Raw genomic sequence first — 27,297 nt, 5'->3', positions numbered from 1 at the left:
AAGTTAGTTAATGGAATTAATTCTGCATGAAAAATGGTATGTGCTAAAGAAAAGATGTGGAAGGAATTATTTTGAATTGATATTGCGCAACGAATGGAGCTTTCAAACAAAACATGTGGTTGTAGTTAATTGAAGACTTTGGAATGCTATTTATGTGGATCATGTGATGGGGTAAGCTTTACTATAAAATGAAGACATCTTCTTTTAGAAAGTTGCTGATTTGAGAATTGATATATTGAGTAAAGAACTTTCTGGAAAACTACTGCACAAATATCTATTGTTATTTTATTATTTCTTGAGAAATTCTGTCTGAGCTACATAGAAAACTAATAGACAGTTTTCACGAGGAGTTAAACTTTATACTTTGTAGTTATCAATTTAATTGTCCAATGAACTTAGTTATGATTGCACATGCTATTAGAGTATTAGTAACACTTTAATCTACTATAACTCACTTTAAACAAGTAAAGTTAAGAATCAGATCCTTTGCAAAAAAATCTCTTTTTAAGTTTTAATGCACCTATATACATTTCATATTGCGTCTTCCACTTAAGTTATGTTTGTTCTTAGAACAAAATTTGATATGATCTCTGACTTTTGTAAAGAGAATACATGAAATATGTTTATGTATTGGAGACAAAAGAAAAGAAAAGATAATAGGCAGTACATTCTATATATGCTTTCCACTTTTTTTTTATTCTTTTTATATTATTCTTTGAATAGATAGGAAGCAATTTCTATCAAATTTAGGCGGTGAGTACGTAATTTAATAATTAAACATTTTTGTTTGAAAGAATAATTAAACATTTTTGTTAGATCAAGCGCTTCAGATTATGTATGTCTGCAATTAAAATAGGTTATGTTTGGCAAACCTAGCTGAAAAGCTATAAGTTAGGAGTTGAAAGGTGAAAAGTTATAAGTTTGGAGCTGAAAACGGAAGAGCTGTTAAGCTAGCTGTTATGATTGAAGTGTTTGGTAAAATTAACTTTTTGATAAGCTGATAAATGTGAAAAGACTAAAAAAGACATCTTTATAAAATTTAAATTAGTTTGTTTACATATTAAAATTTAACATTTTGTGTTTTAAAAAAATTAACATTTTGAAATAAAACTATTAGCATAATCATGATCTAAAATTCTAACATCTCATAATGAAGTAGCAATATTTTTGCAAATCTCATAATAATAATAATAATAATAATAATAATAATAATAATAATTACGGTGAAAGTTGCAAATAAAGGAGAAGAGAAAATGGTTTTAATTGGGAAGGGTATATTATGTCATTTCTTTAAAATAATAAGGATAAAGATGAAAAAAAAAAAAAAAAAAGTTAGGAAGCTAGGAGCTTATTTTGAAACGCTATCTTGCGTTCCAAAATAAGCTCTTATTTTAAGCTAGGAGCTTATTTCTTTTACAGATACATTTTCAAGAGACATGGTGTTGGACTTCATACTTAGCCGGCGACTCTGCCAACCTTAATTGCACTCGAATTGTACGTGATATGGCTCTAATACCACTTGTTAGATCAATAGTTTACCACTATGCAAAAAAGTTATACCTCTCTGATGAAAATTAACTTTATTTTCTAATACCCTCCACATTCTCAATAGGTTGGGTGCTAGACTTGGTCCTTCAATTCACAACTCCCCCTAATAATTTTTTAACCAAAACTTGACTTTTCACCGGACTCCACCCAACAACTTTCAACTTCATCCGTCTTCATGTACTATATATAATAACACCAGGAAAAGGTATAAACAATATTATCAGATCAAGATCTTTTTGTCATTCTTGAATTACATTTGGCTTTGCCGCTCTTTTCTCATTAATTAGAATTGAAGATGGAGAAGTTGCATATTGACGACAATGCTATCATAGAGCTTGTTTCTGCAACTCACAGTCCAGATGGTAGAGATTTTGACATCAATGTTGCTCTCAGTGTAGCAGAGACTATTCTCAATTTTGAAACGGTTAGTCAATTTCTTTATCAATACTTTATGATATATATATATATTGACATTTGTAGACTACTACTATATGTGAATATATAAGATATGATTAGAACACTTAATTGGATTTTATGAGTTTAGGCCACGGATGGAGAAGCCATTGAAGGGAAGTTAAAGGAGCTTGGTCTAAATTATAAGAATGTTCCTTTAAAAATACGACAACTTTGCTTGGAGGTATGATTCTTGACATACGAATAGTCACATAGTGTAGTGAAGTAACTCCACTACCCAAAAGAGTTTCTTTTGGTTATAGGTTGAATCCGAAAGATTCATAATCATGTGAGAGCCAAGTTTAACCTGTGAACTACGAACTTGTGAACGATTGCACCACACTTATTACATGATTGCACCGTACTCGGATATGATTGTAAGGTCCTCCAGCATGTCTGGGAGTCTGAATAGTGCAATCATATAGTAGTTGCGGTACAATCTTTCACAAGTTCGCAATTCGCGGGTTACGGTTGGTTCTCACATGATCGAATCCAAAAAAGTTATTTAATTGACATTGTAGAACTTTTTATAATTACTATTTTGTTACTTAATATGCATGATTTCTTAGAATTAGTTGGTATATATTTAAGGTTTTAATTTCCATATGCTTTCATGGCTTATTTAACTTTTATTTGATAATTAATTTGGGGAAAATTGTAATTTATGCCCCTTCATAATATGTCAGTTACCAATGTCACTCCTGAATTATTAGTGGTGTAAATGTTGTCTCTCAACTTTCAAAACGGTACATATATTGCTCCTCCCGTGCTGTACATGAGAGGCAATATATGTACCACTTTGAAAAATGAGGGACAACATTTACACTACGGGGGGCACTATATGTACCATTTTGAAAATTGAAGGGCAACATTTACACCATTAATAATTCATGAGTGATATTGATACTTAGTATATTATGAAGGGGCATAAATTACAATTTTTCCTTCCGTGCTGTTAAATTGGCAATGTACTTATTGATAACCTCTTGTGAGTTGACTTATCTGTATTTTTTGTTATTAGTATGATGCTCACTTACTCATCATAAAGATACACTCAAATGCTCAATACGTTATGTGATTTAGTTATGAAAAATGTTGGGAAAAAAGTATAAATAAGTCACTGAATTATTTGAGAAATAGTAATTAAGCCATCGAACTCAAATAACTCCCAAATAAGTCATTGAATCCGGAAAAGAAAAAAACAATTAACATTTTTAACAGGTTAACTCCATGTTTTTACTAACTGGGTTGCCAAATGTTTATTTTATTTACGCTTTTTTTTTTTAATTATAATCCACCTACATAGTAACATATTTTAAAGTAATTATAATCAAAATAGTTTTGTCTTGTCTAGATCTAATTTATTTATTTATTATTATTTTTAAAACAGAAGATCCAGGAAAAAAATAATAATAAATAAATCAATCAAATATCAACAAGACAAAACTATTTAGATTATAATTACTTTAAAATATAATATTATTCAAGTGGATAATAATAATAATAATAATAATAATAATAATAACAACAACAACAACAACAACAACAACAACAACAACAATAATAATAATAATAATAATAATAATAATAATAAATATTTAGCAATCCAGGCAGTAAAAACTTGGAATTAACATGTTAAAAATGTTAATTGCTCTTTTTTTCTCGGGTTCAATGACTTATTTGCTCTTTTTTTTCCGGGTTCATTAACTTATTTGTGGGTTATTTGAATTTGATGGCTTAATTACGGTTTCCCAAATAGTTCAATGACTTATTTATACTTTATCCAAAAATGTTATAAAAGAAAGTTCATTTTAGAATCTAATGTAATCCATAACTTTTTAGTGTGATTTTCAACCCCACCCAACTTATTTTATTCTTCCAAAAGGCTGAACCCCAGCCCAATTTGGGAGGATGTAAATCATGGTAACTCAACTGAACATGAACCACAGAGGCTAGACTTGTGCTCACTACGCACAAGGAACCCCCTTCACTTTGAGAGGTTGCTCCCACACTGCCGCTGGTGAGACTCGATCCCTGGTCATTTTTCCAAAGTTTCACCTCTGTGACCAGTTTAGCTGCCCATGCGGGTCCACCCAACTTATTTTATGGTTATATCATTGAAGGAGTATTATGTTGTGCAACCGTGTGCACCATGCAAGGTGCACACGGAATTGGATCCATAATTTCTATATTATAGATTCATAATTTTTATACTGTAGATTCATAATTTCTATATTGTATAGTTATTAAATTATGAACATATAGTTCAGTGATTTGTGAATACAGAGTTCAACAATTGGGAATATGAACATTGAAAATTATGAACATAGAGTTTTGTAATTGTGAATATAGAGTTCAATAATTATGAATTTATAGTATAGAAATTATGGATCCAATTTCATAGCATAATTTGCGCTGCCATCATTGAATGTGAATGGTGGTAATAATGGTCTAAAAATTTAAAGAATTGAATTGCGGAATCCAATATAATGATTTAAAAAAAAAAAAAAAATCGTCTTTAATATTCTCTTTTATTTTGAATTATTTTATTTTTAGATAGCGTCCGGGTGGTTAAACATCATAGATGGACATCTTACCACACTATATTTATTGAGCACACTGTCAGCGCATCCATGGGAGGCAAAGTTGGTGCTAATGCTTATAGCCTTTTCCATTAGTTATGGTAAACTCAACATTATTTCTCGATTAGGCTATAAGAAAGGATTGACAAAGCAATTGACATTCGTCACACAAACCACCAATTCAACAACAACCTCTTATAAGCAAAACCCATTTAATGATTCGATCAAGCATGCCTTAGAGCTCACTAGATGCATTGTTGAGCTCAAACAATCAACATCTTACTCTATGCCACAATTAGTCATTTCAGTCATGCCAATTGCTAGCTATTGGATTGGCAGAAGTGTTGTTACTAATGCTACTCATTGTGTTGGTCTTCTTACGGCGGGTGTCAAGTAAGATCTAAATTCTAACATATTGATATTTGTATGGTATGGAATATACATGCATATTTGCTCAAACAATAAAATTAAATTATTAGAAAAAATGCATATTTAATATATTATACTTCGTATATTTGTAACAGATTAGTAGTACTAAAAAAATCTCTATATATTTATTTTAAAATTAACGCTAGAATATAATTACATTGGAGTGAATATTATTTCATATTTTGGCGTGACTATTAATTTTTCAGGTTTCAAAATGAACAAGATGTCATTACTACCAAAATCAAAGCCATACTCGCCACATGTCGCCCTGCGCTAGGTTGGTTTCATAGCAGATATATTTATTTCTATGACATAAAGCTATATATATATTATGTAAAATTCTTTTTGATTTAAAATATTTTTTTTTGTTTTTTTTTTTTTTGTTTTTTGTTTTTTTTTTTTTTTTTTTCACAGAAGAGAAAAGGGAAGAGGAATCTTATAAAGCATTACAATATGCTTTGCTTAACAACTCTTCTACTAATGTGGAAGTTTTAAAGTTAATAATGAATGTTAAGGATGATAATAAGGTTGTATATTTTAGGAGGGGCAAGGTAAGGCTAAATGCTTTGACCAACATTTTTGTAACTTTAAAGTTGAGTCTAGGCATTATAACATACATTATTGTTTTATAGTAAAAACAATGATGCATTTTAGTCCATCAATTATGCAATTTTACTTGTACATTTTTATATCGTTCTTTTAGTCGTTGCATATTGTATATCCCTAATTTTACAAAAATTAAAAAACAAAAAATTGTAATTTTCATCACTCTAACAACTAAGTAGACATGTTTGGCACTAGAGATTTTATATGCATTTCAATTCATCTCACTAGATATATATGTTTGACACTTAAGATTATTTTGTATGTTGCTTCTCACATTTTGTATCTTTGTTTTAATATTTTGTATATTAGTGGCGGGAGAAAAGAAAGTTAAAATTTTTCATGCTCAGAAGAATGATGCTCCTACTAATAACATCAGGTCATGACATCTCTAGCGAAAGAATTTGGGTTCTCAATTCCTTTTACTCGGCAGCAAGTGTAGAAATGCTTTGGATTCCAATTGTGGATGATCATGTAGCATGGAGAAATGAACAGTTTGAAAAATTGATAGTGAAGATGCGATTTTTGTCAATGGATGATCCAAGGAAACAGATTGCACAAAGATTCATTAGATTCGTCAAGGAAAATCTCTCTTCTACCTTTCACATGGGAAAGGAGCCCATCATCATTTCCCTAGACAAACAAGGAAAGATCATTCATTCAAATACAATGCACATGATGCTAATATGGGATCCTCGTAATATTGAAGGACAATCAATGAGAATCCAACAACGAGACAATATAATCCCATTTATCAAAAAAGAGATGAAAGAAAGGACTCAAGGTATTGATAGTTTGATAACTGATATTGATGAATTGATAAGTGATTTGGCATGCGAAGTTAATGACAAGATAAATGCTTGGTCACGGGACATTCTGATTAAGATAGAACAATTGGTATGTTTTTCTTTTGCTCTCTTTCACTACATTTATGGCGTTACCAACTTATAATTTCTAACTATGCAATTCGAAAAGCATAAAAAAACCGCCAATAAATTATTTGAAATTTTACCGCCCAAAAAAATTTACATTTTTTAAAAATCTAAATTATGTCATTTTGTAGCATTACTTACGTATTATATATGCTTTCATTCATATTCAGAAATCTACTTCAAGTATGTACACAAGTGAAAGAGAAATTACTCTTTGGCAGAAAGAAAAAGCTTGGAGTCTTGGCCTTTTGGTGGGGAATATTGATGATATCATAAAGTCTTGGGTAAGTCCATTTTCAACCTCTTACTAATAACAACTATATTGTTTAATATATTATTTGTTGAAACGATCAATTTTGTAACACTTCCTTATTTTCTTTCATCAGATTATTCAAGAAAATCATATTTTCTTATATGGAGGCAATGATTTTAAATGGGTTCGAGAGTTCACTTCTAAAATAATTGAAGTAAGCTCTAAAACTCACTCAAATATACAGTTGGCTTATGTAGGGAAAAATGAAATGATAAGAGCAAGCAATATTAAAGAAAACATGGGTCATATATTGACAAGTCCCTACCATGTTTGGTGGTTTTGGACACGGCTCCAAAGTTGTTTCCTATCAAGGATCAATTATTTAAAAGCAACAAGTCCAGGTGGTGATGAGTGCAATGATGAAATAGCACGAGGGATCAAAAATCTATTGGCTTATGAAAGTGAGAGCGCAACAATAAAAGGATGGGCATTGTTATGTAAAGGGCAAAAGGTGATTGTTAGTGGATATGGAGCTAAAATGCTAAGGGTCATGAATGAGTATCAGAACTGGACGAAAAGCATGGCTCCTGAAAGTTTTGGCCAAGCATTTAAAGAATACTGCCAGATGATTTCTTCTTGTTCATTCAATAGACATCCTTATTGTGCTCTTGAATACCCAACCACTTTGGAAGAAACCATAGAGAATGAAAAATGTCCCGAGTGCTCCTATCATATGGAAAAGCTCATCACTTTTACATGTAAGCATGGTGATATTTGATTACAAGGATGATGGCAAACTTTTTCATCATGGCTAGGCATTCAAAGACAAGCACATGAGCAGGCTTGTTTTCTCTAGTGCAGTGTATTATACCATCCACTTTTGTGTTTATGAGAACCCAACTACTTAGATAAATTTGCAGAGCACATAAAATAATCCTTTGAATGTTTATGAACTATCCAGCTATATATTCTTGAAGTCTAAATATTGTTCATAAGTTATCATCAAATACATTCCTACTCTATAGGACTAGATACACAATATATCTAGATTTTTTTACTCAGGCAAATCACTATTACCTCAAAGGTTATTGTCCATTTTCCACTTCTCAGCGGTCGAAGCAAGAGATTAAGATTGCCCATATAAACTTGATCAATTTCTTCATAATATAACCAGCAATCACATTTTGAACCAGCAATGAGTATTTTGGGCCATTTAATCAGCAGAAAGTAACAATTAGAAGCAGTGAGGTTAGTAGACTAGGAAAAAGAGGTCATAGTTACCTCATACTCGCATATGGGAATAGTCTTTAAAACTACAAACTCATATCTATCTATAAATGGCTGGCACAATCAATGTCTCCAAAGTAGGCAGTCTCGTTTCTCAAAATTGTATTCAAATCCTTCCATTGGTTCTGCACAATAAGGTATAAATTACAAAGTAGAGTCTCAGATTCTACAAAACTAGAATTTCAACCATAAATGTACATAGAACGGGAGTACTAATGAGTAGCATATCAATGTTTGAGCAGGCAGAAAATGCCAAAAACTCCCAGTATAAAAGTAACATGGATAAGTACACCGATCCTAGGTTTATAGATGAATATTGAATACAAGCTGTATAAAATCGGGAACAATCCAGGTCAGAAGAACATACAGTTGTGCAGTGGTGATTTACATTGTCTATAATCACACAAGGGTTATAAATTAATGATTCAAAACAGTTCCTGTCATAGCAATTCAGTGAGATCTCAATGAATAGATCACATGTTTCAATATCACTTTCCGACAGAACTCAGCTAGGACATATAGATTCTCTCTTCAAATTTGAAGATGAATTTGTGTTTCAATGGGAAGAGGAGGAAGGGTTAGAGGGGTAAAACTACACACAAAATCAACAGAACCCCAGAAAATTTAAAATAGTAGAAGAAAAAACATTCAGATAAACAGACTGTTTTTTTTTTTTTTTTTTTTTTTTTTGGTGTAAATAAACAGACTGTTTTAATCCACCACAATATTAACAATGACAATAGCTTTTTTTTTTTAATAGACAATGACAATAGCTAGTAACAAACTTCTGAGAAGGTTAGCAAAACATCTTACCTGAAGTGGTTCCCTTCGGATTGAAAACAATCAGGCTTTGATCCAAGTTTCATGAACTTCATCTTGGCAACTTCAAGATTTGTTCCTCCTTGAAACTTTAATTCTTATATATACTTCAATGTTACTCAACTGATCACTGTAAAAGTAAATACCTGTGTTCATTGGCTGTTAGACTAAAAGAACAAATACAACCCAAAAATCCGGACAGAGTCCCAGATACAGAAAATAGAAAACACTCAATATAAAGAACAATTTAAAGACATCCAGAAGAAGCTGCACTGATATTATGAATTCCAAAACACAAATAAGAGAATTTATATAAAAAAGTAATCCCTACTCTCATTCAAAATGAACTGAACAGTATTTGATAGAAATTATAACAAAATTCAAAACTCTTTGAATTAGTTTCAAAAAGACAAAAAAGCATATACAAAGAGCATATTTGTATCTCCTAAATTGAAGTGGTAAGTTGATTAAAAGGTCAAGACAGCCTAACTAAAGCCATCCACAAGTCTACGTCAACCCGAATAGCCCACAATTGAACTATCATCTTGCTTTCAAATTTATTCCGTCTTCTTATTTCATTCCAAGTATTTGCTATGACGTAAGATACACTGGGAACTCCCCTTTCCTTCTTCATCTCCCACCTCCTCAAGCTCACCTTTGCTACTTCCATCATTGGTGTGATCAACGGAACTTCATCTATAGAACATACATTCTTCCCATTGCGCTGACAAAGTAGAAGATGCTCTTCTTCTGTAAGAAACTCCTCCCTCACAAGCCTCGCTGGGATTGACAGCCTATTTTGGGTGCTGTTTACATCCGTTTTGGTAAGCTCCTTTTGAATCACTAATTTCTCGACACATACTGCCCGCTTACCAGCCAATTGGAGAATTAAATTTTTGAATTTAACTGGCAGTCCTAGTGGTGGTGATTTTGGACCGTTGTTGGGCACCCTACTTCCCCTCTTTCGCTTCTTGGAATTGATCCTCTCTGCCACAACTTCTCCCCCAACCTCATCATACTTTAGTCTCCTCTTTAATGCTCTGCTGTCATCACTGCCACTGGAATGTGAAATAACAGATTCTGGTGTGTTGCTTCGTGCTGCACTTTGCACCACAGACTTCAAAGCATTCTGCCAAGATAAGCCATAAAATGATCCCATCAATTTTTTCCTCCATTCCTCCTTATCAGGCACTGTATGGTTTGAAGGAATGATCAAACTCTTATTGAGATCAACCCCACAGTACTGATCATCATCATCATCAGTGTAGCATGCTTTCTTTTCTTGCTTATCCTCTTGTTTCTCTTTCTCAAGTAGTAATCTCTCTTGCTTACACACCGCAAGTAGATAATCAAATCTGCAAGAACCGCGGAAGGGTAATGTCAGCAAATAAGACGAACCATGATGAAAATAAACACCACACAACAAGGTATGTATTAAAAACTGAACATAGCAGATAAAGAAAGTGAGTTCAGAACAGAAGAAAAACTAAAGAAACTCTAGTTAAGAATGAATGAAGACTAAGTGTATCTATGTATTTATTGAAAACTGAATATATAGAAGATATAGAAACTGAGTTCAGAACAGAAGAAATTCTAAAGAAACTCTAGTTAAGAATGAAATCATGAATGAAGACTAAGTGTATGTATTGAAAACTAAATATATAGCAGATAAAGAAAGTGAGTTCAGAATAGAAGAAAATCTAAAGAAACTCTAGTTAAGAATGAATGTAGATCGAGTATATGTGTGTGTGCCTATATGTAGGGATGGATCATATACATAATACATATATACTAAATTTGTTTCCAAATCCCATCAGAAATCAAAATTGGGATAAAGCAAATGTTGAGTTACCGTTGGTATGAAGCTCTGCTGTCATCACTGCCACTGGAATGTGAAATAACAAACTCTGGGGTGTTGCCTTTCCTCCATTCCTCCTTACCTGGCACTGTATGGTTTGAAGGAGTGATCAAACTCTCATTGAGATCAACTGTACTTAAATGGTACTGATGATCATCATCATTGTAGCATCCTTTCTTTTCTTGCTTATCCTCTTGTTCCTCTTTCTTAAGTAGTAATCTCTCCTTCTTACACACCGCAAGTAGATAATCAAATCTGCAAGAACAGAAGGGTAATGTCAGCAAAGTCTTTAAGATGAACCATGATGAAAATAAACACCACACAACAAGGTATGTATTAAAAACTGAATATATAGCAGAAAAAAGAAAGTGACTTCAGAACAGAAGAAAAACTACAGACTGAACCATGATAGAAATAAACACCACACAACAAGATATGTATTAAAAACTGAATATATAGCAGATAAAAGAAATTGAGTTCATAACAGAAGAAAAACTACAGACTGAACCATGATGGAAATAAACACCCCCACAACAAGGTATGTATTAAAAACTGAATATATAGCAGATAAAAGAAACTGACTTTAGAACAGAAGAAAAACCAAAGAAAATCTAGTTAAGAATGAATGAAGACAGTATATATGTGTGTGTGTATATGTGGGGATGGATCAAATACATAATACATATATACTAAATTATTTTCCAAATCCCATCAGAAATAAAAATTGGGATATAGCAAATATTGAATTACCGTTTGTAGTTTGCATGATCGTAGCACCCTTTCTTTTCTCGCTTATCCTTCTGTTCCTCTCTGTGAAGTAGCAATCTCTCTTGCTTACACACCTCAAGTAAATAATCAAATCTGCAAGAACCCCCAGGAAGGGTAATGTAAGCAAAGTCTTTAAGACAAACCATGATATGATGAAGACAAACCACAGCAGAGCAAGGTAATGAATGAAGATTAAGTATATGTGTGTTGAGACTCTGAGTGCGTAAATGTAGGAATTAGGAAATTGAGTTGAGTTGAGTTGCCGTTGGTATGAAGATTAAGTATATGTAGGGAGGGTTGTTTCCAAATTCATCAGAAATCAAAATTAGGAAATTGAGTCGAGTTACCGTTGGTATGATGAATCATACTGTACCGTTGGTAATGGTATGATTCCCTCCAAACTTCCCGCCGCTCCCCGCCGACTCCGACTACTTAAAATTTCAAATAATCCTATTTTTTTTTCAATAGAAATTAAAATAGAAATTAAAAGCGTCGCTTAGCTTACCGGCGACACTTCTAGGTGGAAGAGCAGCTCCGGCTGAGGCGATGATAAGAGCTCCACAACCACCGCTCCACACCCCTCCTCTGCTCCTCCGCCGTCGCATTCTCGTCAGAGCTTCTGTACTTTGCTGCGGAGAAGAGAAGAGAAGAGACGCCGCGCCATTCTCGTCCGTTGTCTAAATTGAAGAGGAAATTACTTCTCCCAACTTGAATTGTTAGATTCTTCCATTACCAATTTTTTCCTCGAAACTCCTTTCAACGTATCTAGCAATTCAATGAAGAGTTTGATGTTGAATGTCGTTCTTGGGCCTGTCTTCACCAACATTTAACTTTGATGATTATGTAATTACTGTAATTAATAACAAGATACTAAATGATTGAATGTATTAGTTTAGACATATTTATTGGAAGCATAGATAATATTTTGGTGTTGTTGAGTTGAAAATATCTATTACTTTATATTTAAAATTTGAGTTAATTTTATTTTTTGTCCTAGACTTAGTGATGATCTATTTGTAGTTCATTTTTATTAGAACATTCACATTTGGCAATCGTTATGCTGTGCATCCGGTTGCACCGTACTTGGTGCATCCGGATCCACACGACGTCGTTTAGGGAGTAACGGTGCCGTTAGTGGCACCGTTTCACTCCACCAATCAGATATTTTTTTTTTTTTTTAAAAATAAAACAATGCTCCTTCGTTTCTTCTCCACTGCATTTCACTTCCCGCACTCCATTCCTTCTCCAACACGATACCCTCCGTAAACGCTTCAATCATCTCCATTTCCTTACCATTTCTTTAGCATTTTCTAACTTTCAAACACACTCGTCGTCGCTATTGTCGCCGGCGTCCGATCATCGCGTATTCAACAGCGCTTTCTCTGTAAACCAGAGCTCATCATCATCCTATAACAGGTATAAATGCATTTTACGTTGATACATAATGCATTTACACAAAACAAGCATTCATTTTGAGTATATATTTATGAAATTTTAAACTAGGGTTTTATACTGTTTAATCTTGTATGAATGTATAGTTATTTGATTATTAACGTGCATGGTTATGATTATGGGTTTATGAGTATATTTATAAGTTTATGGAACTGTAGTTTTACAATTTTGGAAGTATAGTTGTACATTTATGGAATTGTAGACATACAGTTTTGGGTGTAGTACTCTGTTAACCTTACTCTGTGCACCAAACTGCATTCATGCCTTCTTAACATAATTTGCTTTGTGCGTATACTTATGGAATTGTAGTTTTACAATTTTGGAAATATAGTTGTGCGTTTATGGAATTGTAGTTATAGAGTTTTGGATGTAGTACTCTGTGAACCTTACTCTGTGCACCAAACTGCATCAATGCCTTTTTAGCATAATTTGCCTTGTAGGTATGCTTATGGAATTGTAATTGTACAATTTTGGAAGTATAATTGTGCGTTTATGGAATTATAGTTATACAGTTTTGGATGTATTACTCTGTGAACCTTACTCTGTGCACCAAATTGCATTCAAATCCTTTTTAGCATAACTTGCCTTGTGGTATACTTATGAGATTATGGAATTGTAGTTTTACAATTCTGGAAGTATAGTTGTGTGTTTATGGAATTGTAGTTATGAAGTTTTGGATATAGTACTCTGTTAACCTCACTTGATGTTTTTTATTTGCAGAAATGGATCAGTCAGGTGTGGCAGATGATTCTACACTTGGTCAATTTGTGAAGTCTGTAAAAAAGAGAACAACCAGAGCAGTATTGAGCTCACAAGCTGCTGAACTCACCCCTGCCCAGGAAGATCAAGCAGAGCCTTCGACAAGGCAACAACCAGCAGCTGTAAAAAGAAAGAGGGCACCACCACAAAAGCGAGAGAGAGTACGGGACCCTGATGTGAACTACTTCAGTACACGAATGGGTCCCAAGCAAATGTATGACCTTGTCCAGCGTCTAACACATGACCAAAAGGATGCTGTGATTGATATGGGTTTTGGAGGGCTGCTGCACCTACAATTTTCAAGCAATTACTCACAACTTGTTGAGTATCTCCTGCAAAGGTTTGATGTTTTCAAATCAGACTTCATATTGGATGGTGACCATCTACATGTCGGTGAAGAGGATGTTGAATACATCTTGGGACTCCCCCGGGGGAAGAGAGATGTTGAGGAAGGTACAAAGAGTGAGGAAAATTCTACAGCTGCATATAATAAGGTCCTGACTGAGTGGAGGAAAAGATGGAATGTCAGGTCAGGGTCACCCATAACAACAAAGATGCCTGATGAAATAATCAGGAGAGGTGACCATGGAGATGCCTTCAAGAGAGACTTTGTGGTGTTTGTTGTCTCATCTCTGCTCCGGGGAAATACTGGAAGATATGCCAACTATCGAGTTATCAAGTCATTGCTCAACATCCGGTCAATCTCAAGACTTAATTGGTGCAAGTACACGTACAATTCTTTAATTGATTCGTATGACATTTACAAAGACTCTCCTACCAGATCCTTTGGAGGTCCAATGGTATTCATCCTGGTAATATCCCATTATACATAAAATGTTCTAATTATGTAATTATATTCATGTAATTATGGAATCATAGATATGCAATTCTGTATGTGTGGTTATGCCCTTATGGATGTGTAGTTTTGTAATTGTGGAATTGTGGTTTTCCAATTATGGAATAATAGTTTTACAATTATGGAATTATAGTTAATCAATTATAGATGTGTAGTTTATGGATTATGGAATTATAGTAATCCAATTATGGAATTATAGTTATGCAATTATGGAATTATAGATATGCAATTCTGGATATCTAGTTTTATAATTATGGAATTATAGTTATGCAATTATGGAATTATAGATATGCAATTCTGAATATGTAGTTATTCAATTCCATAACATACTCTTCTGTACTTCTTGAAGCTCTTCTACTTTGACCGAGTACAGTTCAGAGGCATGACCGTCAACCGCACATTCCCAGCAATAAAAGCTTGGACAAAAAGCCTTGTACGCAAGCGAGTATCGGCTGAGATAAAATCAGGGGGTTTTGGTAAGGGCAAAGTTATCCCTCGATTTCAGAAACCTACTGCCATTGCATCTACATCATCACCCCGACCTGCACCTCCTCCTGCTGCAATACCAAGACCAGTGTCCAGCCCTGCTGCTACACCAACTATTCCAGCTCCATCTGTGCCTCTGACAAATGTTGACCGAGTAACAAATGTGCTTCAACGGCTTACAGCAGATGTCCTTGAGTTCGGTCAGGTCATGTCTGACATTGGCAAGCAAGGGGCCCCGGTTGAAATCATGAAGAGGGCTTTTTCAGGAATATCAACAATGCTGAGTGCTGCAAGCACAATTCAACCGACTCCTAGCCCAACTGCCTCGCAATTGGATGACATCTTCTTCGGAAGTGAGAGCTTCACATCAGCAGTTGATTCTCTGGTAGCAGCTTTTGAAAAAAACAAGAAAGGAAATGGAAATAGAAGTCCCATCATTTGAGCTACTTGGACGCTCTACACCAACCCCACCACCATCTCAACAGCAGCCTTTGGACACCTTGGTGGATAACATTGTGAGGAGTGCAGGAGTATCAACCTCAACAGAGAAGGAAGCAACTCCATTACTAATCAGAGTGCCATTCGAAAAGTCCACCACTCCTACTACCCCTGCTGCCCAAACTGCTGCTGAGATTGATGAATTTGATAAGTAGGTTACTGCTTTCTTATGCAGATTTAGACTATAAATATGGTTTTCAATTCATCAATAATTATGAATATTAAGTTTGATTAATATGAATATATTCTTATTCAACTAGTGACGTTGATTTCTTTACAATTATGGATATGTATTTCTCAAATTATGGACATATAGTTTATAGATTATAGAAATGTAGTTATACAATTCTGGAATTATACTTGTGGGGTTATGAACTGCCTCTGTTTTTTTCTGGACAACAGGGCTATGGATGAAAGTGAATATGATGTTGAGGATGTTACTGTGAGAAAGAGACCTGTGCGCAAATTCAGGAACATCCCGCTTCATTTGAGGTCACCATATTGGAATAAGAACAAAGGCTCCATCAATAATGCAACTCCCAAAGAAAAGGTTTTTTCAAACTACGCATTTTTGGAAGCCTCAAGTGAGCACCCGGGAGGGTATGTTTCCATCCACCAATTTTACTTAAATTTTATTCATTAATTTATGTTCTTATATTTATTTATTTACTGTATTGTAGAGAGACATTGTTCAAATATGGTGATTACTACTTCACAAGGGATGATTTTGCAACTATGTGCAACGGTGAGCTACTGAGCAGCTTCCTAGATGTCTGGTCCCTACGTTTTACATTGCTGAACATGCCCCGTGCGGTTGGGGAGACAAAGCGGGTCTACTTCTCCACCCTAGTACATGTAAGTGTTCACAAATTATGAATATATAGTTTTTAGATTATGGATATGTAGTTATTCAGTTCTGGATGTGTACCTGTGAACCCCTGGTTTTATAATTTTGTAATTTGGAATTATAGTTATGCAATTATAGAACTATACTTATGCAATTATGGAATTGGTTATATGCAATTATGGAATTATTGATATGAAATTATGGAATTATAGTTATCCAATTATGGAACTATAGTTGTACAATTCTGGAAATGTATATATATATAACTCTGTATGTATAACTTTAACATTTTCAACAAATATTATTTGGATTATGACTACTCATTCCTGCATTTGTATGTGCAGCTTCAAATTGATCCCAATGATCAGTGGATGAAGGATCTCCCAACTCACATAAAAATGAAGAATTTCAATGAGAGATTGAGCTATGAAATAACCAGCTTCGTGAACCTAGACATCAGTGATGCAGATCTGGTAAGTTCTATTACCCATGTCCAATTTGACTTTATCATGTCCAAAAAAATACTAACATTGCTTTAACTTTGAATTGGAATTAGATATTTTTCGCAGTTCATCGCCATGGTCACTACTTCTTGGTCTGCTTCAATGTGAAAGAACATAAAGTACAGGTCATTGACAACAAGGAGTTACCAGCTGGTGTTTCGGAGAAGGACAAATATGGCAACTGCCCACACTTATTGGTAATTTTGATAAAAAAAAACTTGACATTCTTACCATTACCTATCTATTGACATAAAAGCATTATCAACACTAAACTAACTTTTCTGACCAGATTGAAGCATTCAGTGGTTACCTTAAGGCCGAGTGCCACTCCTTGTATGTGAAATTGCAAAAAGTTGATATAAAGTACCTTAAGTTGGACTGGGCAAACACTGAAAACGTCACTGATTGCGGGATCTATGTACTCCGTCATATGGAGACATTCCGAGGGACTCTACAAGACTGGCAGCCAGGATTCAAGAAAAATATGCGCTTGAATGTAAGACTACCATACATATTATAGTTTCAAAATACATTAAAAAATAAATAAAACTGCGAATGACTAATTACTTAATGTTCTTTGTTTATAGGCAAGCTTCATGTGTGAATTGCGAGCGAAATATGCTGCGAACCTCATAAAGTGGAGAATGAATGAAGTCAGGGGGGAGGTTCTGCAAGCGGCCAAAAGAGTTTCGAAGAAGAATTGAATGAATATTCTTCAACATGTTGACTGAATTCTAAACAATTAGAAAGTTTTTGTGAACTACATTGACAATGTGACTTGTATTTTGTGAATGTAGATGCATGATGTTAATAGCTAAATAACAATTTACATCTGATCTATGCACCTCTTTCTCTTTTCTCTTCTTTTCTTTTCTTTACTTTTTTTTTTTTTTTGTTTTTGTTTTCATGTATCAAATCTATAATTGCATGACTACTATAAATCCAGAATTGCAAAACTATAGTTCCATAATTGCATAACTATAATTCCATAATTTCATAATTATAATTCCATAATTGTATATAAACAATTCCACAATTGCATAACTATAGTTCCATAATTGCGTAACAATAATACCATAATTGCAAAACTATACATCCATACTTGCATAACTATACACCACAATTTCATAACTACAAATTCCATCACAATGGGGACTACACATGCATAAATGCATAACTATATTTTCATAATTGAATGACTATAATTTCATAATTGCATACCTTTCATAATTGCATGACTACAATTCCATAATTGTATAACTATAATTCCATAATTTCATAACTACAGTTCCAAAATTGCAAAACTACATATCCAGAATTACAAAACTAAAACTGTATAATTGCATAAAATCAATGATAACAACTTGTATTTCTCAATCTACACCTACATTGTCATCTAAACCCTTACTAAACTGAACAAAATCTGAACTTGAAGAACTTGGATGTACAAGGTATCCATCCCCAGCAAGCTTGGATATGTTTTCCAACACCAAAGACTGAACAGCACCCTTTGTACTCAATGCAGCTTTATTTGCAGCACTCCTTCTCCCCCTTGCAAGACTGTACTTCTTTTCAATAACACCACTCCTCCTTTTGTTACGCTCACCTTTCAATCTCCGACTTGAAGGATTTTGAACACCACCACTTGAAGATGAAACACCACACTCTTCAATATGCACATGCCCAACCTCGGCTTCAACCTTTTTCTTTACATCATCAACAGCCTCGTCACACAGTTTCCTCGCTACGCTGCTATCTTGACTAGACACAACTAATCTTTGAAATTTTCTACTAATATCGAACACTCAAATTGATGGAGGAACACCAACATTATAAACCATAGAATCAATGTTGACATTCCTACCATCAATAACCTTTTTAGTCCATCTTTTAAGTATATATTTGTCGGGAATACTAGAAACACAATGTACGTGAAGAATGCGTATACAATGACAACATAGAATTCCCAACTCAGACATCAACTTGCAACTACAAGAAATGTCCAAGTTAGCTGCGTTAAAACTAACCTCATGCCTTATAATATCTATATCTGGCCGCCACACGTGATACTTCTGTTGACGGCCATCATTCAACACCATCTCTTGATGACACGCACTGCCTTTCATGAATTGTTCCTCAAACAGAAAATATATCTCAATCGTGTATACCTCTCTAGCATGTGAAAGAAGTTTCACATGCTCCATCATCATAGCGGGTACCCCTTGAGCACACCGAAAGTCTTCACCGTTCTCTTTACTTCTCCATTCAGAAATTACGCTTACAAACGATGAATAGAAATCACAAAGACCCGCTGTCTTGGACAACCTTCTAGAAATCGAATGATTTGTAGTTTCACTCCTTTGTGATGATAGAATGCCCCCAGAAAAATAGTCCTTGTTAAATGCTGGACACCACTTCTCCCTACAGTCATATAGCTTTTCTAACCAAGTATTCTTGTGACATTTATAGTCAGTCACCAACCTGAAAATGGTAAGACAAAATCCCAAATGATTATGAAGCAGAATATTAACAAGCAGCATCACCACATCTAACACATACTCAGAATTTCTATTGCTCTATATACATAATTGGAATACTATATGTCCATAATTGATAGACTATATATCCATAATCCATACTACTACATTTCTAGACACCACCAGTAAGTTCAACTGCTATATATCCATAATCGGTATACTATATATCCATAATCGGAATACTATATATCCATAATCCATATACTACATTTCCAGACACCACCACTGCTATATATCCATAATCGAAATACTATATATCCATAATTGATGCACTATACATCCATAATTACAAACGTAATGCAATAAAAACGATTAATTACTAACATACCTTGTCCAATAGAATTGAAATTCAGCTTCGGTCTCTGTGTATTTCAACACGTAGTTAAACATATCCAAGAAATCCTTATTGCTCCTTAACGTCTTGATATGCTTCTTTGAATTCTCACCGATATGCCATATGCAAAGACGATGACGTGATGTTGGAAACACTTTAGATATAGCAGCAGCCATAGCTGCACATTGATCTGTCATAATAGTCTGTGGAGACTTGCCACCCATTGATCTTGAAAACACTTTAAACAACCACACAAACGATTCTATCCTCTCGTTCATCAAAAACCCGCATCCAAACATTACATTCATGCAATGGTGATTCATCCCTACGAAAGGGGCACAAATCATATCGTATTTGTTTGTGCGATATGTCGTATCATGCACTAACAAGTCCCCAAACACCTCGTAATCTCGTCTCATTTGACCATCCCTCCAAAAAAAAATGCACAACCTTGCATCCAAGTCAAGTTCAAAATCAAAGAAAAAATCAGTCTCGGTAGACTGCCTCCTCCTAAAAATTTCAATTAAAGAGTTAGAATCCGTTCCATCCAATCGCTTGACAGTATCCGCAGCCATTGAATTATAAGCATCTCTACTGGTGAAACCAACTAAAGGGGACCCCCCCGATTGGTGTTTTAGGAACCTAATACCATCTGCCAATGCAACACCACTGTCCTTCAAACCTTGTAAATATAAGAGCTGATTATCTCCGACACTCCTATGTGAACGAAGTAGATGACTCTTGTTGAACACACATAACTCGTGATTGTGCACTTTCTCGTGTTTCGTAACTGTCCACAACCCATCATCACCCACGTCAAATTGAACAAACGCTCCACACCCTGTCCTTGTGTCAATTTTGGAATAAGCCTTAACCCCACTGTTAGCCTTGTAACCAGCCTTAGAACAACAAAATTTCTTCATTTGAATTGTGTTCGAAGATCCCTTGTATCGTTGATGACCCTTCCTCACACTAAAACCAAGTCTATATGCATAACTGTTATACACCTCAAAAGCCTCATCAGCATTACTTACTACCAAACCAACCAAATCTTGATCAACTGCAAATATAACACAATAATAACCATTTCCATTAACACATAATTCCTAACCATAATTTGCTAATTAAAAGGTAAACCACTATGAATAAACCTGGAATTGATGAAGATCCATCAACATCTACATCTACTTGATCTGAACTCACTGAACCATCCACAATGCCTTCACTAACTACATTATATAGACATGGTGAACATTAATTCAAACAGTTCATCAAACAGAAAAAACAGAGTGTCTACAGATTCTGTATATATAGTTATATGATTATGGAAATATAGTTATACAATTCTGGATACACAGTCGCAACAAACTGCCAAAACAGAGTACCCCTAATTCTGAATATATAGACATGCAATTCTGGAAATATAGTTATAAAATTATGGAATTATTGTTTTCAAATTCTGAAATTGTTGTTACACAATTATGGAAATTACTTACGTGATTTTGCACAACTATTTGCAGATTCTAGACACAAACATCACTGCTAATCACATAATCATACAAAAAACCAAAAGGAACGATTGCAAAAACAATAACAAGATCACCTTGAATCGAATGCCAATCATCAACTGCGGAATTCGTCTGCTCTGTTCCATCCTCCATCTATCAATCACTTTGTAATTCCCGATTTCGATTTGCGATTGCGATTTGCGAATGCGATTGAGATTGCGATCGCGATTCCGGTGATATCGAATGCCAATACCACAGCGAACAACTGCCAACGATCGAGTTTGAAACTTGGAAACAAACTCAAAAGGAATTTGGAAGTAAACGCCGTTAACGGAATTTTTTTTTTTTTTTATAAAACCCCGCGTCATTAGGCTAAAACGACGTCGTGTGGATCTGTATGCACCATGCATGGTGCATACAGATCCACAGCATAATTTGCCCACATTTGGTTCTAGTATTATTGTGACATGGCCAATTTTAATCTTCTATCAACAAAACAATTTTAACGCAGTTAAATATAATGACATTTTGGTTTTTAATTACAGATTTTTTGAAAAAAATAAACATAAAAATATAACAGGGTTAACTCACTTTGTATGAAAATAATCAAATGCATTTGTATTTAACCACATTTTAACGATTTTGCTGACTGGAGAAAAAAAAATGATCATGTCACAATAATATTATAACTAAATATGGATATTTTGATTAAAAAAAATTAAAAATAAACTATCACATCTAAATTTAGAACCAAAAATAGAATAACTCCTTGAAATTTTAGGCTAAAAACTAAATTATTATCACTTAGAATTGTTAGATTTCTTCCATTATTACCAGTTTTTTTTCTCAAAACTCTTTTCAACGTATTTAACAATTTAATGAAGAGTTTGATGTTGAATGTCGTGCTTGGGCATGTCTTCACTAGCTTTTGATTAACAACATAGAAACTCACTTTTTTATGGTAATGGATAACTAAGTCGTAAAAATGTCACCCTAACCAAGACTAATCAATAATGAACCCATCTAATCAATACATCATTAGAAATATTATGTGTACGTGAATTTCCACAATGTTTAATTTTAAAATATTATGACATTTTTTAATTTTAAATAAGCAATAATTGTACACACACACACACAAAAAAAAAGCAACAATTGTTTTTTTCAAACAAAGCAATAATTGTTAGATATGTATATAGTAAATATTTGAATGTATTAGTATAAACATATTTACCAAAAGTATAAATAATATTTTGGTGTTGTTGAGTTGAAAATATCTATTATTTTATATTTGAAAATTTATTATCTATTGAACAAGAATGTTGATTAATCATTCTGGTAAATTTTAAATTTTGGAATTGGAAGATTACTAACAAATTAAAACAACTGTAGAGTTTATGAGAGAATTTTAACAAATTAAAAATATCATGTTACTCCTTTAGTATAGGAATAAGAATCAAATAGGCCTGGTAGTCGAACGATGTAGTTGTGGCCCCTTAAATGAGAGGTCTTAAATCTGAACCTCAGTGTGAGGTCACCAAATCTAAAAATAATTTTAATTAAAATAAATGTTAAAAAAAAAACATCGGAGACGATGAAGGGACCTAATTGTATTTTTAAATTTGGTAGCCGACATGTCAGCATATGTTCAGGTAAACAAGTCATTTTGGGTCAAATTGCATGAGTTTGTGTTGTTCAGGGATCCAATTGTATTTTTTTAGTTTGATGGTCTAATTGCATTTTTTTTTAGTTTATGGTCTAATTACAGTTTGGTGTGTAGTTGAGTGGCATATTTGACCCTTATTCCTTTGGTAAATTTATCAAAAAGCAATCTGAGAAATTTGACATCTCTTGTACTTCATAAGTTCTGATTTGATCAACCTTATTGCTTAGTAAATGAATAAAAAACTTGTGATACCTTGTTTTACACACCTGAAGATTGTGGTCAAGTAACTCCTTATTTTTATTAAGGGTCCGTTTGGAAAGCAGGAAAATGACTTCTGGAAAATGAGTCATTTGCCGGAAAACATTTTCCTTTCTAATGTTTGGTTGCATTCTGGAAAACTGTTTTTGTGTGTTTGGTTCATTTTCTGGAAAATGAGTAGAATTGTATAATTAAACATTTTAATTATTTTATTTAGAATATTATAACATGTATAATAATATATAATAATTTTAAATATAATTACAAAAAATAACTAATAATATATCAAAAATATTATGGTGGTGGTAGTGGTGTTATTTGTTATATAATAATAATAATAATAATAATAATAATAATAATAATAATAATAATAATAATAATAATAATAATAATAATAACAATAATAATAATAACTGGGGGTGGTATGACAGTGGTGGTGGTGATGGTGTGGTGGTGGTGGTGGCGGCAACGGTAGTTGCGGTGGTATGGTTGTGGTGGTGGCGGCGGCGGTGGTGGTGGTGTAGTGGTGGTGGTGGCGGTGGTTGCAGTGGTATGGTGGTGGTGGCGGCGGCGGTTGCAGTGGTATGGTGGTGGTGGCGGCGGCGGTGGTATGGTGGTGGTGGTGGCGGTGACGATGGTTGCGATGGTATGGTGGTGGTGGCGGCGACGGCGGTGGTGGTAGTAGTGGTGGTGTGATGGTTGTGATGGTGGCGGCGGCGACGGTGGTATTGATGGTGGTGTGATGGTGGTGGTGTGGTGGCAGTGGTATGGTGGTGGTGGTGGTGGCAGTGGTGGTGGTGGTAGTGAGGTGGTGGTGGTATGGTGTTGATGATGTTGGTGGTGGTGTGATGTTGGTGTAAAAGTTGGAAAATGACTTCCCCCCAAAAAAAAGGGAAGTCATTTTCCTCCAAATCAAACCTATTTTCCAAAGTCAACGGAAATGATTTCCGTTAACTTGATTTTCTAGGCACATCCAAACAATGGAAACTTGGAAAATGATTTCCAAAACTCATTTTCCAGGTTTCCAAACACACCCTAAGTCCCATATTCATTATCCGAGACATATGTTCCTAACAATAATTATACAAATAGAAGTGATGTTGTATATTTGTATATTGGAATAAGGTTCAAATTGGCCACTGAACGTAACCTGAAAATGCAATTAGGCCACTGAACGAAAAAAAGTGCAATTAGGCCATTAAACACTCAAAAAATGTGCAATTAGGCCACTGAACTCTCCAAACGTATGCAATTTTACCGGATAGCAAGTTACCATCAATTTTAGCAGGTTACCTGCTTACGTGGCAGCTTAGTTGGCATTTTAATAATTTTTAAATAATTTTTAATAATATTAATTTAATAATTTAAATTTATAAAATAAATTGGAAAAATTAAATAAAAATAAATAAGTCTTTTTATTTTTTAATTTTTTTAATAAAAAATTATTATAAACATTATTAAAATTAATTAAAATTTATTTAAACGCAACTCAAACTGCCACGTAAGCAGATAACTGCTAAATTGAGTAACTGCTATAGGTGAAATTGCATCATTTTAGACTGTTCAGTGGCCTAATGCACTTTTTTTTTGTTCAGTGCCTATGCACTTTCAGGTTACGTTTAGTGACCAATTTGACCTTATTCCTTGTAATATTTTATAACCTTATATACCTTAATTTAGTTATATTGATTTTTTTTTTAGCTTTATCTTGCCTTGAAAACTTGAAGTCGGCTTCGCTTTCAATCCGTCGTAATGAAAAGTTTCTCAACTCGTCAGTAGATTCATATTGTGCAGCAGGCCCATTACCTTTATTATTCATTTATTTATTTTATTTATTTTATTTGCTCTATATAATCTAGATAGATGTTATAAATACTTAATTGAGATAATAAATGATTGATTTATGGTTAAATTGGAATAGACTATGGTCAATTCCTTACTTTTTTTATCGATAGACAAATATAGAAGAAAATTACAAACCATGAGGAAGTAAAAGTTATTTAATAATTACAGCAGTATGTGAGAGTTTGAAATAATTTTAATGAAAAATAATCTTCCGTTATTTTTTATATTAGTTTAGTTAAAATTATACATATTTGTTAATTATATTAACATTTTCTCATAGGGATGGTTATTATACAGGGTCAACCTATTATATATATTAGTTGTGTAGATGTTTCACGAGATCTTTATACAAAAGACATTATTTGCCTCATAAATTTCATTACTAGTAAGCGGTCCCCCTCTTTGCTTCAATAAAGATGAAGATCTAACAAGGCATTATCTCGGTGGATGCAAACTTCCTTCAGCACTATACTCCTTCTTACAGACAGCATCTAATATTTGAACAAGTGCATAGTTCAAATCATATTCTGCATAAATCAGTGAAATTAAATTTTCTTTTAATACATACATAATGTTATGTACCTCTGATCCAGGTCAAACGCAATTGGCTAATATTTTAAGAAAGAAAGATAATAAATCACATGTAGGCTATGTGGGAATTGGATAATTGACTCCTTAATGAGAATGGATAAATATTATGTATATATTCACACACTTTATTAGGATATATATTTATGGTTACAAAGCTTTTCAAATATTTAATCCTACAGTAACACCGTTAACTTATTATTTTATTTATACGACCCATTTGTTAAATATTAGACATTAATATTAAAATATCCTGATTATTTATTAATTCTTTATCATCTTTAACTCAAATAACTTCGCGCCACTCTTAGATAATGAGCACGACATAATGTCTAAATGATTTTCAATAGCACTTTTCCTGACATTTCACACTTCTTGAGGCTAATCGATCATCCTACAAAATGTCAAATGATGCTGGCAACCCCCTTCTAAATATTGACATTTGAATTATAAAATCGTTAGCTCATTATGCGATCAAAACAATTATTAACTCGTTAAAGTCTATTATCTTTTGTCAAAATGCTATTTATAAACCTATTTCATGTACCCATTATATGAAGTGGTAGCTTTTAATAGAGTTTACTATCAAACGCAGCTCTGGTACTGTACATATATGAAAATGTTTACTTCAATTGATCTGCAAATTTTATGTGTTCTGGTTTTTGTTTAATGAAGTACTCAAGTTATTTTTATTCAATGTTTTAATAATATTAAGTTTTGTTTAGTATATAAAATTTATTATTTAGAACTATATTACGTATATTAATACAAAAAAAATAACGTTAATTTAAACATAATTTTAAATAGCGACGAAATTAAGTAGAAAAAAATGATTGCCAAACTTGTGGTCATAAGGCACGTTAGCTGCAATATTGGGAGATTGTTTTTTCGAACTCAATGTGCATGTTATTGCTTTGTATTTTGTAGTTGAGAAGAAAAGTTGCACACTTTTTAAGTATAAGATAATGCATGGTCAGAATTCTCGCTTATAATACTGCATGCTTCCTCATTTTCGTTTTTATAAGTGCAATTGCTATAGACGAAAAGAGTACGTACTAATTAAAGACAAATTCTACAATTAACTTTAAACTTGGGATGACGTAGTATTTTTCCTTGATTAAATTGGTCAAATTATTGTAATTTAGCATTGTAAAGATAGAGAAATTGAAATGGACAAGAATAACACGAATCGAATTGGTGTTAGCCACATAATATATAATGGCATGTAACAAATTTCTTTGCAGACTTTACAAAGTAAATAACCAATACAAAATTGAGCAATGAGAAAATGTGTAGTGTATAAGTGGCTTTATCTAATGGTAAATAAAGTCAATAGTCCTAAAAAAATTGTGTGTTCTATATACAATTTAATCAATATAAATTTGACTAAGAAAGAAGAGCTATACAGGAGGCCACGTAACAAATGGTTGATTGGCTGTGTTGTATTGATGGATTTCATAGAACCACCGGTAATCGGACCATCCACAGTCCGAGCGGTTCCTGCATTACGCTGCCACGCCACCATCTTACTCACCATAGTAGCCCTCGCTCTCTCCCACACTACTACCGCCTTAATCCCGCCGTCCTTCTCCGCCGCGCGCGCGCTTGGCGCCTCTTCGTACAGGCAT

General features: G+C 33.7%; 3 protein-coding genes across 3 annotated transcripts; 1 reads left to right on the top strand and 2 right to left on the bottom strand.

The window, feature by feature from the left end:
• The first annotated feature begins 4,641 nt into the window (after window positions 1-4,641).
• On the top strand, window positions 4,642-7,754 carry LOC109174238. Its single transcript, XM_019323484.1, has 6 exons — window positions 4,642-4,976; window positions 5,219-5,289; window positions 5,427-5,563; window positions 5,928-6,512; window positions 6,718-6,831; window positions 6,934-7,754. The coding sequence occupies exons 1-6, from the start codon at window positions 4,657-4,659 to the stop codon at window positions 7,576-7,578; spliced, it is 1,872 nt and encodes a 623-aa protein (XP_019179029.1). The 5' UTR covers window positions 4,642-4,656; the 3' UTR covers window positions 7,579-7,754.
• A 1,522-nt stretch (window positions 7,755-9,276) lies between these two features.
• LOC109174243 lies at window positions 9,277-10,924 on the bottom strand. The gene is made up of 4 exons (XM_019323488.1): window positions 10,912-10,924; window positions 10,759-10,852; window positions 9,953-10,261; window positions 9,277-9,916 (listed from the first exon to the last, which is right to left on the bottom strand). Exons 1-4 carry the CDS (start codon window positions 10,922-10,924, stop codon window positions 9,382-9,384), a joined length of 951 nt encoding a protein of 316 aa, XP_019179033.1. The 3' UTR covers window positions 9,277-9,381.
• Window positions 10,925-18,306: 7,382 nt separating this feature from the next.
• LOC109174242 (protein FAR1-RELATED SEQUENCE 5-like) lies at window positions 18,307-21,465 on the bottom strand. The gene is made up of 5 exons (XM_019323487.1): window positions 21,408-21,465; window positions 20,956-21,033; window positions 19,799-20,864; window positions 18,968-19,414; window positions 18,307-18,721 (listed from the first exon to the last, which is right to left on the bottom strand). Exons 1-5 carry the CDS (start codon window positions 21,463-21,465, stop codon window positions 18,307-18,309), a joined length of 2,064 nt encoding a protein of 687 aa, XP_019179032.1.
• Window positions 21,466-27,297: the final 5,832 nt, after the last annotated feature.

Source organism: Ipomoea nil, unplaced genomic scaffold (assembly GCF_001879475.1).
Source record: "Ipomoea nil cultivar Tokyo-kokei standard unplaced genomic scaffold, Asagao_1.1 scaffold0579, whole genome shotgun sequence".
Classification (NCBI taxonomy): Eukaryota; Viridiplantae; Streptophyta; class Magnoliopsida; order Solanales; family Convolvulaceae; genus Ipomoea; species Ipomoea nil.
This window is presented reverse-complemented; position numbering and strand designations above follow the sequence as displayed.

Excerpts from the sequence above, each read along its gene's own strand:
- LOC109174243 (XM_019323488.1), bottom strand. Across the intron at positions 10,262-10,758 it reads AGCAGAGCTTCATACCAACG|ATTTGATTATCTACTTGCGG; the intron begins GTAACTCAACAT and ends CGGTTCTTGCAG. Across the intron at positions 9,917-9,952 it reads CATTCCAGTGGCAGTGATGA|GGTTGGGGGAGAAGTTGTGG; the intron begins CAGCAGAGCATT and ends AAAGTATGATGA.
- LOC109174238 (XM_019323484.1), top strand. The coding sequence starts at position 4,657 with ATGCTTATAGCCTTTTCCATTAGTTATGGTAAACTCAACATTATTTCT. Across the intron at positions 6,513-6,717 it reads TGATTAAGATAGAACAATTG|AAATCTACTTCAAGTATGTA; the intron begins GTATGTTTTTCT and ends ATTCATATTCAG. Across the intron at positions 6,832-6,933 it reads ATGATATCATAAAGTCTTGG|ATTATTCAAGAAAATCATAT; the intron begins GTAAGTCCATTT and ends TTCTTTCATCAG.
- LOC109174242 (XM_019323487.1), bottom strand. The coding sequence starts at position 21,465 with ATGGAGGATGGAACAGAGCAGACGAATTCCGCAGTTGATGATTGGCAT. Across the intron at positions 21,034-21,407 it reads TGATTGGCATTCGATTCAAG|TTAGTGAAGGCATTGTGGAT; the intron begins GTGATCTTGTTA and ends TATATAATGTAG. Across the intron at positions 19,415-19,798 it reads TTTCAATTCTATTGGACAAG|GTTGGTGACTGACTATAAAT; the intron begins GTATGTTAGTAA and ends TACCATTTTCAG.